The 14743-nt window shown below is 34.9% G+C and overlaps 3 protein-coding genes across 7 annotated transcripts; 2 read left to right on the forward strand and 1 right to left on the reverse strand.

Moving 5' to 3' along the window:
• The first annotated feature begins 2362 nt into the window (after positions 1–2362).
• LOC127265549 (probable aquaporin PIP-type pTOM75) lies at positions 2363–3849 on the forward strand. The gene is made up of 4 exons (XM_051295390.1): positions 2363–2811; positions 2924–3219; positions 3325–3465; positions 3561–3849. The coding sequence occupies exons 1-4, from the start codon at positions 2481–2483 to the stop codon at positions 3651–3653; spliced, it is 861 nt and encodes a 286-aa protein (XP_051151347.1). The 5' UTR covers positions 2363–2480; the 3' UTR covers positions 3654–3849.
• Positions 3672–6154, reverse strand: LOC127265548 (BTB/POZ domain-containing protein At5g41330). Its single transcript, XM_051295389.1, has 2 exons — positions 5824–6154; positions 3672–5746 (listed from the first exon to the last, which is right to left on the reverse strand). The coding sequence occupies exon 2, from the start codon at positions 5692–5694 to the stop codon at positions 4309–4311; it is 1386 nt and encodes a 461-aa protein (XP_051151346.1). The 5' UTR covers positions 5695–5746; positions 5824–6154; the 3' UTR covers positions 3672–4308.
• A 4197-nt stretch (positions 6155–10351) lies between these two features.
• Positions 10352–14034, forward strand: LOC127265379 (uncharacterized). 5 transcript variants are annotated; one of them, XM_051295150.1, is made up of 9 exons: positions 10352–10589; positions 11130–11219; positions 11474–11660; positions 11757–11995; positions 12518–12659; positions 12736–12875; positions 13369–13431; positions 13517–13585; positions 13709–14034. In XM_051295150.1, the coding sequence occupies exons 4-9, from the start codon at positions 11804–11806 to the stop codon at positions 13781–13783; spliced, it is 681 nt and encodes a 226-aa protein (XP_051151107.1). In that variant the 5' UTR covers positions 10352–10589; positions 11130–11219; positions 11474–11660; positions 11757–11803; the 3' UTR covers positions 13784–14034. The 5 variants fall into 5 exon arrangements, with proteins under 5 accessions (XP_051151107.1, XP_051151108.1, XP_051151105.1 ...); XM_051295151.1 differs by lacking the exon at positions 11474–11660; XM_051295148.1 differs by lacking the exon at positions 11130–11219.
• Positions 14035–14743: the final 709 nt, after the last annotated feature.

Below are 14743 nucleotides of genomic sequence, written 5' to 3' on the forward strand. Positions count from 1 at the left end.
TTTTGGCCCAATTCCAAAATGGATCTTCTTCGGTTGAAGTATGAATAATTCATTTATGGGATGTTAGTGTACCTGGATTAGTTTTAAGGAAATATTATATTAAAATAATTTAATACTATTATAAATATGTATTAAAATTTTAAATATAGAATTAATTTTAATTATAATATAAAAACAAGTATTTAATAATTAATAAAAAATAAAAAATAAAAAATAATAGTATTTAATTTGATATTTGTAAAAAATAATAATAAATAAAAAAAAATTGTAAAATTTTATTAAAAAAAAACCTTTGTTTGGTTTTGGTTTGTGTTTAATTGTTTTATTTGTATATTAATTTAAGTAGTACTCTATTTAAATGTTAAATATATTATCATTTTTTAATATATAAAAATATTTATTTCTTAATACATATATTGTATGTAAGTTTAAAAAATATTTTTATAATTTTCAACCATTAACAGGAAAAAAAAAATCACAAATTTTAAAATACTAGAAAATTACAACTTAAAATATTTTGAATTTTCTTTTTAACTATTTTTTTTATTATGTTTAAAAGATTATCCACCTGAAGGGTTTTTTTTTTTTTCAAAACTCTCCCACCTGTTGCACATGATTATATATGACACGAAATTATTGAAATTTAATTATTTTTATGGCTACTGCGGAAATAAAAAGAATTTGTGGAGTGTATGATGTAGAGTTAGTATTGAAAATTATACCGTTACACGCAATTATTAGTGTGCGTCAAATCATTACAATAATTGATGAACTACCAAAAAATTGAATTAAAATTATTTTTCTATTGCTGATTATATTATATATACATGAATATTCTTATATATTTATATTATTCCCAATTTGTAAATATGAGCTGTTCACCATTATCGTCGTGCCAATATTTCAATACACATGACGACTTGGCATCACATGTCACATATGATATAAGCCTACTGTGACAAATTTGCCCCACAACATGTTTTATTTATTATTCTATTTTATTTTTTAAATGGCCCACATAGTGAAATTACAATTGGCATGCTAAATTGAAAATGGGTCATTACTCATTAGATCAAAAGGAATAAAATCAAATATGGATTGATAATTGTACCTCGAACGTTATAATTAATTTTGTCACATTAAATGAAAATTGATCGGATGTTTAAACAAATTTGAATTTGGGGAATATAATTATGAAACATTGGTGCAATGAATTTCATAGGGTCCTTGCCATAACTCCTAATGTAAGAAGATGGTGAATCATGGCCGTTGATTTTAATCATGCGCTATCAAGGGTGTGGATGTCCCCTTCCACACAACGGCCATATTAACGGCTACATTATTAAATATATTTTTGCGGCCTTTGGATTTATTAGACATGCATAATTAGATGAGGAAACAATGGTAGATGATGTGTGGCTGTGGTTCTTCCACTAAAAAGCTGATATTGACTTCACTAGAGTTTTTTGTTTCGTTGCTTCTTAGCTCTTATCTGTTGGGAATGCCAAGAATTATTATTATTATTTTATTTTTAAAATAAATAAATAATAAAATTATCTGTCTTACCTATATCAGAAATGACACTCCACCTGATTTTTGTGTAAAATAATGACTGGGGGATATAAATTTAGAAAGAAGGATCATTATGCTTTGAGCAATTTCAAGAATCTGCTAGAAACATCTCACAAATATGTTGTTTTCTTATGGACTCAATAATAATAAGAATAATAATAATAATAAAGTAATTCCACTATATCATGGGAAAATACTAGAAGGAAAAACAGTAGAATGTGAAGTATAAAAGAGGGAGCTTGATTTGACAGCCTAATATTTACAAAGATCAAGAATACAGCAAATCAAATGTAGTAGAAAAAAAAAAAAAAAGAGCCCATTTGCTAATGCAATGAATAGTTGCTGCTGAGCTGCCAAAATGATCGAAAATGAGGATTAGGTGGGGATGAAGGGCTAATCAAACGAATGGACAATAGAGAGCATGAAACAATAAATAATGTTCGTGACACTCTGTTGAAGAAGATAAGAACAAACCAGAAAAGCAAAGAGAGGGCCATACAGGAACCTGTCAGCATCCCTCTGGCTCTGTTCTATTATTTCCAGAACACTCCCCACTCTCCTCTCACTACCCCCCCACACCACACCACACCACACCACACACATACATTCTCTCCAGCATTATTAAAAGGGTTCTTACATTAACTAACCAGGATTAGTTTAATTAATTGGGGGGTGTCAGTCACATAATTGCAACAGTGCCAGCAAGTAAAAGGTGCATGCTTTTGTGGCAAACAAGGCCATCCTCTTTAATTTATGCTAACCAAGAAATGACTCCACTGCTATAAAAGACACCTCATCCTCACCTTTTAATCACACACAAGCACTCATTCACTGTATTCTGCTGCCATTCTGCTTCTCCTCCAGGGAGTGAACAAGAAAGGAACAGTCTTTTTTCTTGAAGTGAATCAATGGCGGAGGCTAAGGAGGAGGATGTTAGACTTGGGGCTAACAAGTTCACAGAGAGGCAGCCACTGGGCACAGCTGCTCAATCAGACAAGGATTACAAGGAACCTCCACCAGCCCCTCTGTTTGAGCCTGGAGAGTTGAAATCATGGTCCTTTTACAGGGCTGGAATTGCAGAGTTCTTTGCCACTTTCCTCTTCTTGTATATTTCTGTCTTGACTGTTATGGGGGTGGGTAGATCAGGCTCCAAGTGTAGTTCTGTGGGCATTCAGGGGATTGCTTGGGCCTTTGGTGGTATGATCTTTGTTCTTGTCTACTGCACTGCTGGTATCTCAGGTCAGCTCTCTTGATATTCACCCTTTTTGCTCTTGGATTGTGCTGTGTGTTTGGATCTGCCAATTTATTAGCTCAATTTTTGTTTCTTCTTCCCTGATGTGCATCATAACAGGAGGGCACATTAACCCTGCGGTGACCTTGGGTCTATTCTTGGCAAGAAAGCTGTCCCTCACCAGGGCAATCTTCTACATGGTGATGCAGTGTCTTGGAGCCATTTGTGGAGCTGGAGTGGTGAAGGGGTACATGGAGGGGCCGTACATGAGGCTTGGTGGTGGGGTGAATGTTGTCAACCATGGTTACACCAAGGGTGAAGCTCTTGGAGCTGAGATTGTTGGCACCTTTGTCCTTGTCTACACTGTCTTCTCTGCCACTGATGCCAAGAGAAACGCCAGAGACTCCCATGTCCCTGTATGTGGCTGTGTTTGTTCTTCAATTATGCTTTTTTAGTGCTTCTCATCTTCAAATTTGGGGGAATCTTCTGACGTGAACTTCTTTGTGTAATTTTCTTTGCAGATCTTGGCTCCTCTTCCAATTGGGTTTGCAGTCTTCCTTGTGCATCTGGCCACCATCCCCATCACCGGCACCGGCATCAACCCTGCCCGGAGCCTCGGCGCCGCCATAATCTTCAACAGAGAACATGCCTGGAATGACCATGTAAGAGGAACCCTGGCCTCACAACAACAATTTTTTGCTAAATCTGATGTTTTTGGGTTAAAATTTTCTGATTGATCTGATGTTTTTGTTGACAGTGGATCTTCTGGGTTGGACCCTTCATCGGAGCCTTGTTGGCTGCAATTTATCACCAGATCGTCATCAGGGCCATACCCTTCAAGAGCAGCTAAATAAAAATCTGCAGGAACATTTGTATTTGTGTCATCATTTATGGAGTTTCTTCTTCTTTGTTGAGTGTTGTTTCTCCTCTCAAAGACTGTGTGAAGATGTTAAACTATGTGTAAAGTATTGAGGGGTACCCATCCACCTTTGTTTGGAAACCTGTTGCATTTTATCAATGTAGAATTTTCTCCATTTAATCCCTAATTCCTGCCATGGATGATTGAGCATTGCAATGGAGCTTACAGTTGTGCCAAATTGCACTTCACTGTAAGAACATGTGGTCCTCCAATTTACACTTATTGCTGTCGACAGTGATGCCAGACATTCATAATCTTCTTGCAGGGAAGATAGATTTGATTCTTGATTCCACACATGGGCAGGACAACCTAGACCAAAAACAAGAACCTGCCATTTTCACCACTTACAAGTACAGATTTACAGCCACTGTAAAACAAAGTTTGTTCTATACACACATTATTCTAGCAAATGAAGAAGCCCAGCAACGGCTATACTGTACCAACAAAACCACACTTTTCAATATGCACAAAATAAAAAATGAAAGAAAATGCACAATGTACATTCCACACAACTGCAAGAACTTCTTACAGAAGAGGGTAAGGAATAAAGGAACCTTAACTAGCAAGAGTGTATTGTCCTGCCAAACTACATCCAAACTTCCACACATTGCTGGTCTTTCCTTGTGACAAACAATTTGTTCCCACCAAACCTCAGATTAGTTATCCTGTTTCCGCCCATATCCTTGGCTCTCCCCATCATGTTCTTCCTGAACACTCTCTCCTGCAGCAACCCTTTCTCCCCCGCCCGTAAGCTCCCGACTAATAACACTTCCGACCATAGCTCCAAATTCCCCCCTTTCCCACAAACAACTTGGCTCCCGTGAGTTTCCACTTTGCTCCCAAGCCCACCCTTCTTCCCACTCGATCCCTTTCTCGGGTCACCGAGACAAGTCCAAGAGTTTTCAGCCTGTATATATCTCAAATCTGCGTAGTATGTCTCCCCTGAGTTGATTCCTACTTTAAAAATGGCAGAGAGGGGATCTGAAACGGCAATGTCAGAGAAGCAATCTGTCTTCTCCTTGAGCTCCCAAGCTACATTGCCGGATCTAATGTCCCAAAATTTGATGTTCCCGGATACGCCGGCAGGTCCGCTGTGTGAGCCTGAGGCCATTAACAGATTGTGGGAGGTAATCCACTGCAATTTAGTTGCTGGAATGGCGGAATCAAGATCAGCGCCGAAGATTTCGTAGTGGCCGATCTTGTAAGCAGGGCGTAGGCTGTCGTTAAGATCGTATATCATAATGCAGCTTGAATTTCTCCGGCTGGACTCGAAGCTTGTAAACAAGTGTTCATCTGATGCTCCAATGGCCTGCACTGTCGACCCCGACTTCGTCACGTTTACCCAATCCAAACTTTCTTTAACAATGCCGTTGTTAAGATCGATGATCTGTAAGCCTGAGAAATCGGTGGCGCCGGCTGCGGCAACAGCAGGGGACAATGCTAGCAATGAATCGATGGCCGTGAATTGGGTCAGAATTGTGGATTTCCTCCGGAGGGACCAATCGAAGGAGGTGACTTTGCTTCCATGGGCGACATGGAGTGATCCGAACAGTGTTGTCGAAATTGCAGAGGGCGAATCACGGCCGTTCAACGGCAAGATTAAGGATTTTTCAAGATTGAAGGCGTCTATTTGGGAGGGGTTCGATTGGGAGTTGACGAGGATGCTTTCAATTCCATAGAATTGGGCCTCGAAAATCAGATCCTGGATGTCGAATGCCTTGGCCTTTGAAGGAAGGTTTCCTGTCCTGAGGAGGGAAAGCAGAATCGAGAAAAGCTCAGGGTCTCTGTCAATGAAGGGGATGGAGCGATCAGAAGAGGAGATCTTGGAAAGAAGGGACTTGGGGCCAGCAGACGACAGGGTCTGTTTGGTTGTCTGAAAAATCTGGCCACCGACGTCAATGGTGACTACGTTTGAATGCGAATCATGGTGGAAACCATTTGAAAAAGGGTTTGATTCTCCAAAAGGAGGCATTCTTAATTTTATTTTCTGAGAGTACTCGAAATCTCCCAAACAAACTTCGATTCTGAGCACAAAAGTAGAGAGGGAAATAAGAAAAAACAAACCACCTATAAACGCGAGAGAAGCAACAGATGGCAATACCAATTAAAGCTTGAGATTAATCCGAATAATCCTGAAACCCTAGAGCAAGGAGGAGGAACTGAAGCTCGATTTCCGGATGAAACAAGGCACCGATCGAATATGAAATTTGAAGAGCTTGCGCCGATAAGGAGGAGATAAAAGAGGGGTTAGGGTTTGGTATGAGAAGGAGATGGGTGGGGAGGATATAGGTGGAGGCGGGGTTCTAGAAGACAGAAAGTCAGCAACGGCGGATCTATTTTTGCAGTCAACCATGGCTGGAGGTAGGGGAAGAAGGATCCCAAGAATCGGGCCTGTTTGGGGACGAGATTTCTGTCATCAACGCTCGGTCATTTGAGCAGTCCAATGTGGACCGGATTCATTGGGTCTGACCAAATTTACAGAGTACGCACCTTAACAATATTACGACATTTTAGGGATTTAAATTAATCATTACTCTATATTTAAAAAATACACACACACATATATATATATATATAAATATATATTTCTACATTAAAATTAATTGGCATGGATTCGGCATAAATAAAAACTTTGAATATTTTATTGAAAGTGACAGGTACTAACAAGTATTTTTAATATTTAATTAAAAATTAAATAAATAAAAGATAATATAATAAAATTTATTTGATATTTATTGTAAATAAATATTGAAGAAATAGATAATAATAATAATAAAATAAATTTAATAACATATTTAAAGAATAATAAATTTATTTTATACAAAATATTTTTACGATTAGAGTGTACTTTTTTGTTTTTATACTATTTAAATTTATATTTTTTTAAGAAAATGACTATAATTGTTTGTAGAAGGGACTCTCTTTTTTAATGGTCAACGATTTCCAGGAAGATTCCAAGTTCCAGATGATGTTTTGAACAAAGAGGTTTGACTTTGACCATACCAAGGATCAGAATTGTTGGGGTTTCTTTCTGCATGGGCTGTGTTCTAATTGATGCAAAATTGTGAAATGTGAATTCATATTATACAGCAACATTATTTTGCATCTCTGTCTTAACTATTTATAATACCAAGCTTAATTCACTCAGTTACTTGAAAGGTAGGCTCTATTTTATTTTTATTATTATTATTTTTTTTAAGGTCTAATTTTTAATCATACATTAAAAAATACTCCGTCCGTCCCACATAATTTGTCCTTATTTTTTATTTTTGTTCGTCCCACATAACTTGTCTTTTTTATTTTTGGAAATATAATTATGCACTTTAATAGCATTTTAAATTTTAAATTTTATAATTTTTTTTAATTTTAATTAAACTATTTATTTATTTATTTTAATCTTAATCTATAATTATTTTTACTAAATAATAATTATTTTTACTAATATACTTTTTAATTATTTACTAATTATATTTTACTTAAATTCTTATGACTAGAGTATATATATATATTTCCAACCATCAAATAAAATAATTCTTTATATAAATTGTTGGGCATAGCCCAAAACAAGAGAAAGAGAGTGAAGGAAGTTGGGCAATTATTGGGCTTAATCCTAAAATAAATTTAAGGTTGGGTCCTAATAAGTATTTCATTGTTGCACTTGGAGCATGGCCTAATGGGCTAATTAATGCACAAGAACCCAGTCTTTGCTTCTTTTATATTCATCAAACTTTACTGCCAGAACCCAAGTCTACTAAAGGTGTGTATTTGTTTGGGATTTTAGATTTTGAGTTGATATTTAAATAGTAAAAATTTTGAATTTGAATAATTGTATAATGTAATATAAATAGGTGCTGATGTGATGTTTTAAATGTAAAAATTATTTTTAGTATAATATAAAAAATAAAAAATAGATGTTTGATTTAATTTATTTCGAAGAAAAAATGGGATGAATAGTATACTTAAAATTTAATCCCCAAACAAAGCGGGTGAATGGATAGAGTATGAAAGATTTCATTCAATAACTATATGTAGCGAGAAAATTTTAGTTTTTATTCTTTAATTGAGTTCAATTATATTTTTAAATATCTAACTTTTTTATACTCCCTCCGTCCAGCCGGTATATATATTTATATTTTGGGATGTTCAATTACAAAATAACTATTTTATTAAATACTCCATTTTTTTCGTACATACCCTACTTTACATCACATTATTACTTTTATACAAAAAAAAAGTAAAGAAAAAAATGTTATTACGTTTACTTTTACCTGTCTATTATAATTAAAATACTATTATTTTTTAAACTCTGCGCCAAAAGTAAATGTATATTTTTTGCTTGTACGGAGAGAGTATTTGATTTTAGGAAACTAACTACTCCCTCCGTCCCATATCAAAGTATCTATTTATCTTTTGTGTCATTGTACTTAACATTGAAAATATTTTTATATTTGTATAATTTTTTATACAAATATCATTATATTAAGACACCAATAGAAATATTTTTGTCATTTTTTCTTTATTTGTAATACGATTTGATATAATAATTAATATTTAAAGATTAACACGCAAAAAATAAATAGATATTTTGTTATAGGATCGAGGAAAGAGCAACTATCAAATTACCATTGTTTCTATTCCCCGGTTTGTTGGAAAATAGCTAAAAGCGCGCATGTAGGATGAGCTGGACGCACTGGACTCGATGTGTCACCTGCCGGAGATGACATGGAGTCTATGTGGCACATTTCCGACTATGACAAGGCAATTTAATAACAAAAAATAGAAAAAAATTGTACTCTATTTCAAATTGGTCCAAATAAAAACATAAGATCCAAACATATTCATCCATTTAATTTCACATTTCACATAATCGATCGATCTCTCATCTCATAACCCTAAAGAAAAATCGTCGAAAAGAAAGAAATACAATCATCACGCCCATCCAAATACACATAGGTGTATATATATATATATCTGTACCCAATTAAACATAATAATAAAAAATATAAAAATATCTCTTAGGGCTATTAAGGGAAATTCGCACCCCGACGAGAAAACGAGAATCGAACCAGGTTAGAGATTAAAGTCATGTCTTGTTGTTGGGTTAACAAATAATCCAATTTCGAGATACATAGACATACATATTTTTAATTTAATTTTTTTTACTTTATTGGCAGTAGAAGACAACATAGGCAGGCCTTAAGATGGGCCATTTGCACAAGGAAAAGGAGGGGAATTACACAAGTCCATAATCAAACGGCTTTGTTCTCATACACGTGTACGCATCTCCTCCGTCCAATGAATGACCTTAATCAAGAGTCGTTCTCGTGAAATCTGGACCGTTGGATGAATTGCTGTTGGAGATTGATGGGACAAGAGGTTTAGAGATATGGGAGCCCATCACGGCAACGTTCCTTTGATAGTCCTTTTGCAGGCTCTTCGAACCTCTTTTACCTTTGGACCCTTTCATTTTTCAAGACAATAGTAATAATAATAATTCTCCATCCGTCCAGATACAATGTGTAGGTTGCCATTTTTATCAGTCTCACATACTATGTCATTATTTTTTTCGAAAAAAATAATTACATATTTTAATCTTATTTTAAATTTTTAAATTTTTTATTTTAATTTTAATTAAACTAATTAGTTATCTTAATCTTAATTTATAATTATTTATATTATAGGATAATTATTTTCACTGATATATTCTTAATTATCTACTAATTACACAATTTCTAAAATACCGTGTCTACAGTGTAACAGACACATGGACGGAGGGAGTAATAATAATTGTTATGTGATTTTTATTTTTTTTTGTTATCCAAATTTATTGTTATTATTATTTTTTTTTGTCATTTAAATTTATTATTCTTTTTTCTATTGCTAGAAAGTATTTTCTTGGTCCGTCCATAACAAAATATCGATTTTTTTTTACTAATTGTATTATCTATATAAGATTACAAATACTCTTCCAATTTATATTATATTACATAAATGTTATTACAATTATATCATACAATACTAATAAAATTAGTGTAGTCTTTTTACCTTTATTTCTATTGCATCTCAATATAATACTATTTCTACAACTCTGTGCAAAAAAATAAATGTATAGATAGATATGAGACATAGGGAGTATCATTTTTCTATTTTTTTAAAAAAATAGTAAAAAAATTTATTTTTACCTATTTTTCTTAAAATTTGTATCTGGTCCAATAAACATACAGTAATGACGTCACAACTCACAAACTAACAATTACGATTGCTTTTCACATTTATTCTTCTAATAATTCCACATTAGAATTTAGAAATATGGAAATAACTTTTTACACATATAATTAGTACTAATTTGGAGTAAGAAAGTAATTATAAATAAATGGGGGTAATAATTTCGTTTCCCAATAAAGTAAAAAAATTTAAAAATAAAAAATAAAAAGAGCGTGGCTGTAAATAGACTACTCCAGAGGCGATGGATATTTCCCGAACATAGCAGATAAAGATAAAACCACCCGTCCTAATTCGTGGGGCCCATTTGGTAACCGTCTACCTTTTTATCCGGTAAAGATGACCAGACATAAAATGCAAGTAGAAATTGCGAGTGACTGCGATTAAGCAGTAGCAGGTTGACCCCTCATTCCTTGGCAGTTAGTGTGCATTTACTGCGTGCTCCTCCTCACCCTCCCACTCTCTCTTTCTCTCTCTTTTCTTCCATTTTTCTGCTAACCTCCTCTCTGTTGTCTTTGAAATCTGAGATTTTTCCAGGCATTTTCGTGTGTTGTTGGTGCTTTGCTTGGTCTTCGTGTTATTCGGATTGCTGGTGCTTGTTAATTCCAGAGTGGAAATTTGCTGGCCGGACGGAAGTGGTGACAGGTAATGCTTGTTATTGTGAAATGTAATGAGGATGTTGTACGGGAATGAAATTAGTTTTTGATCCTGTATTGTGCGTGTATGCGTTCAAATTGATTTGTTATTGTTATTGTTATTATTATTATTATTATTTGGAAGTGTGAGTTCAGATTATTTTTTAGTGTTAATGAAGTACGGCATTCCTTGATTTTGTCGATTTGCTGACCAGCATACATCTGTTAGTGCGAATTTGAGAATTGAGAGGGAGTGAAAACGTTCGAGTATGAGTTTTAGTTTTAAAAATGTTTGACTAGTCTCGTGTGTGGTTTGGTAGAAAAAGCTGAATCGCGAATTCATTTGCGACTGTTCTTTCTTCAGATCGGTGATAAGGAGTTTTAATTTAATAAGTTTGATCAAAATGCTTTGAGTTCTGCGTTATTTACATGATTACTTTATTCAAGTGCATATCAATTCAAACTTTAGACTGTATTTTGCAAGATCTGTCTGCGACAGTGATTTATCATATTTTTTATTATGATATGCGAACCTGCTTTAATTTGTCAGGGCATGGTCAGGTGCAAACACATTACGAAAATGGTTTAATTTTGAACGGCTGCTTGCGTGTTCGGTTGTGTGTATGTGAGGGAGTGCAGGGTATGTTATTCATGATCCATTTATTGCTACCAAACGGAGTCCGTGAACCATAGGGAGATTCGATGCATTGCATTTAAAATTCCCACAAAGTAGACGTGTCCAAAATTAAAATAATTCCAAATATTTTTGTCTTACTATCAGTCAACTATAATAGCTTCAGGCAGTGTACTTCTTTATTTACTCATTAAAAATAAGAGCTGTATCTGTCTTTATCAACTCCTCTATCTCCATGGAATTTTCTTTTCGCGTGTCAGGAAGTTCTTTCGGAGCTTAGAGCTTCTGTATGCAGTAGAGAAGTTTCCGAGCTAAGATAATACTATATAATAAGCGCATGTACCTTGGGCTACGAAAAGATCAGTTGCATAGGTAGTTTCATGTCGGAAATTCGCAGAGGAGGAGACTTTCCACAGCCCAGTTAAAAAAATTGACTTCAATTGCTGCGTAGGGCTAATATTAGCATTTGATGATTTTTTCAGTCTGCTGAAATTGTTTAAAGACGTAGATTGTTGGTTTAACAAAGGCTTGCATGATATGCAGAGTTGTGGAAAATCGATTGTTGCTAATTAGGCCCGTTCAACAGTGAGATGATTGAGATTGAATCATGCCCTTCGCGGGTTCTATTTCCTCTCCGCGAGGAAAGTGGTGATGAAGAGCTCTCTGTTCTTCCTAGGCATACCAAGGTTATTGTGACTGGAAATAACAGAACAAAGAGCGTTTTGGTGGGTTTGCAAGGAGTTGTGAAGAAAGCTGTTGGGCTCGGTGGTTGGCATTGGCTGGTATATCTATCATACGAATTACATGATCCTAATTTTATGTAATTCTTGCCCTCACTGTTCAATGTTTTTTTTTAATTGCAGTTTGATATCTAATGATTGGAAAGATGGAATGACAGGGTCATTGATTTTTTACAGTAACTGAATACTGTTACATAACTTGATTTAGTTGCAATAATGGCTTTTGTTAACATGGATTGAAAATCCATTTTATAAGGCTTGAATGAAGTTGAAAACCCATTTAGAAGGCTTGAATGAAGTGTTTTACCCATTGTCTCTTGACCGTTATTTGTGAAAATATGTGGTCAAGAAATTGATCATCTTTTCAACTCAAGGTCTAATTTGAATTATTATTATTATTATTATTTAAAAAAAAAAAAACAGCTTTAATATCATATTTTTATCCTTTTTTATGAAGCTTATTTTCTCTGATTTTTTCTGTCCTAAATCAATATGCACCTTATCTCACAGTTTTTGTGTCCATACTTTTGTTGCTTTCGTTAAGGTCTTTGTTGTAATGAACAGGTATTGAAGAACGGAGTTGAGGTCAAGCTTCAAAGAAATGCATTGAGTGTTTTAGAACATCCTACTGGAAATGAGGAAGATTATGATCTTGATGATTCTAGCAGTGGTTCTGATGCTGGTGAGAAGGAACGCAATCGCATCTGTAAGTTGCAACATTTACTCCCGAAGCTGCTGCTCCATTCATTGTCTGCATTAGTAATTTGCCTGTTTCCCTGTAGCAGCAACTGGATTTCACTTTAGCAAGATAAGCAAGCCAAAGGTTCGGTATAGTAGGCCTTGGTTTCCTTCAGCATCCACAAAGTTCATAAATCGCAACAGTTGCAGAGAAGTTCATACCAAATGCAATTCCAGTCAGTTGGTAAGCATTATGGACACATTAGAAAATATGTCTAGAACAACAAGGTTATTAAATACAACTGTGCATCATACTATTTGTCTTTCTGTGAAAATTTCTTTTAGACATCCACTTGAAAGTCTTTCATTGAAATGGTTCAGAAAGTATGCTCGTAAATCTTATCCTTTCCATGTTGGCGGTGGTATCACTGAACCTTATGTATGGCTTCAGTAAGTGTCTATTCTAGAGCTATGGGAATTGGATTATACCATTCATAGACAACGGGCACCTAAGTAGATACAGACTTCACACACAAACTCAGTACCTACAATAATTACTTTAAATATTGGCTCGTCACAAGTCAGTCCCTCATACTAGAACCTTTGTTACTATACAATTCACTGGTGTCTTTTTTTGTGGAATGCTGGTTCTGTCATACACTTTTAATCAAACTTTCAAACTATTTTAACATACACTCCTTTTCTGTTTCTTATCTGTTTATATATAATTGATCCAGCGAGTTAATGTGGCGAAGCTTGGAATTGGATCGCTGTGGAGATACTGGCGAAGCTTCCATCTGGTTGGTTCATAATTTTCATCTATATATTCTTGTTATCTTCATTTTTTTAAATCCTAGCTCACACCTCTTAAATTTCCAAATGCAGGCCAATATCACTCCTAACCCTACAAAAGAACAATTGGTTAACATGGTTCAACAGCACTTCACCTCACAGGTCTCCACTATTTACTCATGACTGCTAATCCCACCCCCCTCCCTTTACACCACCCTCATTTTCGAATTGCTACAAATTTGGTCTAACTTACAAATCCCGTGTCCTCTGATCTTTCTACTTCAGAAAGTGGACGAGGTACAAGTAATCCTGAAGTTCATACAGGCTGCTAAGAGACTGCATTCAGCTGGAAAAGATTGAGTTTGGAGCTACCCAGGTTGCCTAATTGCCTGTCATATATATATATATATAATGTCTATATGTAGTAGTAGCTAACTATTTACATGGATACTGACTCTTGACTGCTAATGTAGAGGGATACCTGCAGGTTTATGTGTGTGTGTGTTTGTGTGCCAGTGTTAACTATCTTACTTTGACTCTCCACCTTGTATTTATGGCTCTTTTACCCCCCTAGCTAATATTATGCATGCCATTCCATACTGGTGCCTTAATTCTTTGCCATATGTTCAATACTTTTGTGGACATACATGCACGAATCTAACTGCCAGGACCAACCATTTCTTTGTTGATAGTGTCAAATTTGGTAGTTTAGAAATTAGAATAGAATAGAAGAGACAGACACACAGGCACACACTTGATAAGGACCATGTGTGATAGAGTATAATGTTGTAAAACCAAACCTAATCAGCATCAGAGTGGTTTAACCACTTGCATTATAGTCGGTCACGACAGTTACACCATCCATCCCACTGGCCGGTTATTTCATCCCACCAATCGCCACCTGCCACGTCTACGAACACCATCTGGCATTCAATTCTCTCAATCATGCACCCCAAGCCCGCGGAATTGCTCCACGAAGGCAATAGTATTGTACCTCCTCCTTTCGTTGCTGTCCTTGTCACTTCTGGCATCGCCATCATTATCAGAATTTTTATTCAGAAATTTTAATTATTGCATTCTTTATCATTAAAAGTAACCATCGTATGACCGTACGATTAATTTAATAATAATGGCCAGGCTTAAATCAATCAATAATATTAGGCTGTGCGTTTGGTTGTAAGATATTAGAAGAGTAAAATATTAGTAATTGATGTGATTTTTATATAAGAAAAATATATTTTTTTCAAAAAAAAAATACTTCTTAAAAATTACTCTCGTTTTATTCTTAATTATATATATATAAAAAAAGGAATAATTTTT

The sequence above is a fragment of the Andrographis paniculata genome, unplaced genomic scaffold, assembly GCF_009805555.1.
Source record: "Andrographis paniculata isolate CXL003 unplaced genomic scaffold, ASM980555v1 Contig73END, whole genome shotgun sequence".
Lineage (NCBI taxonomy): Eukaryota > Viridiplantae > Streptophyta > Magnoliopsida > Lamiales > Acanthaceae > Andrographis > Andrographis paniculata.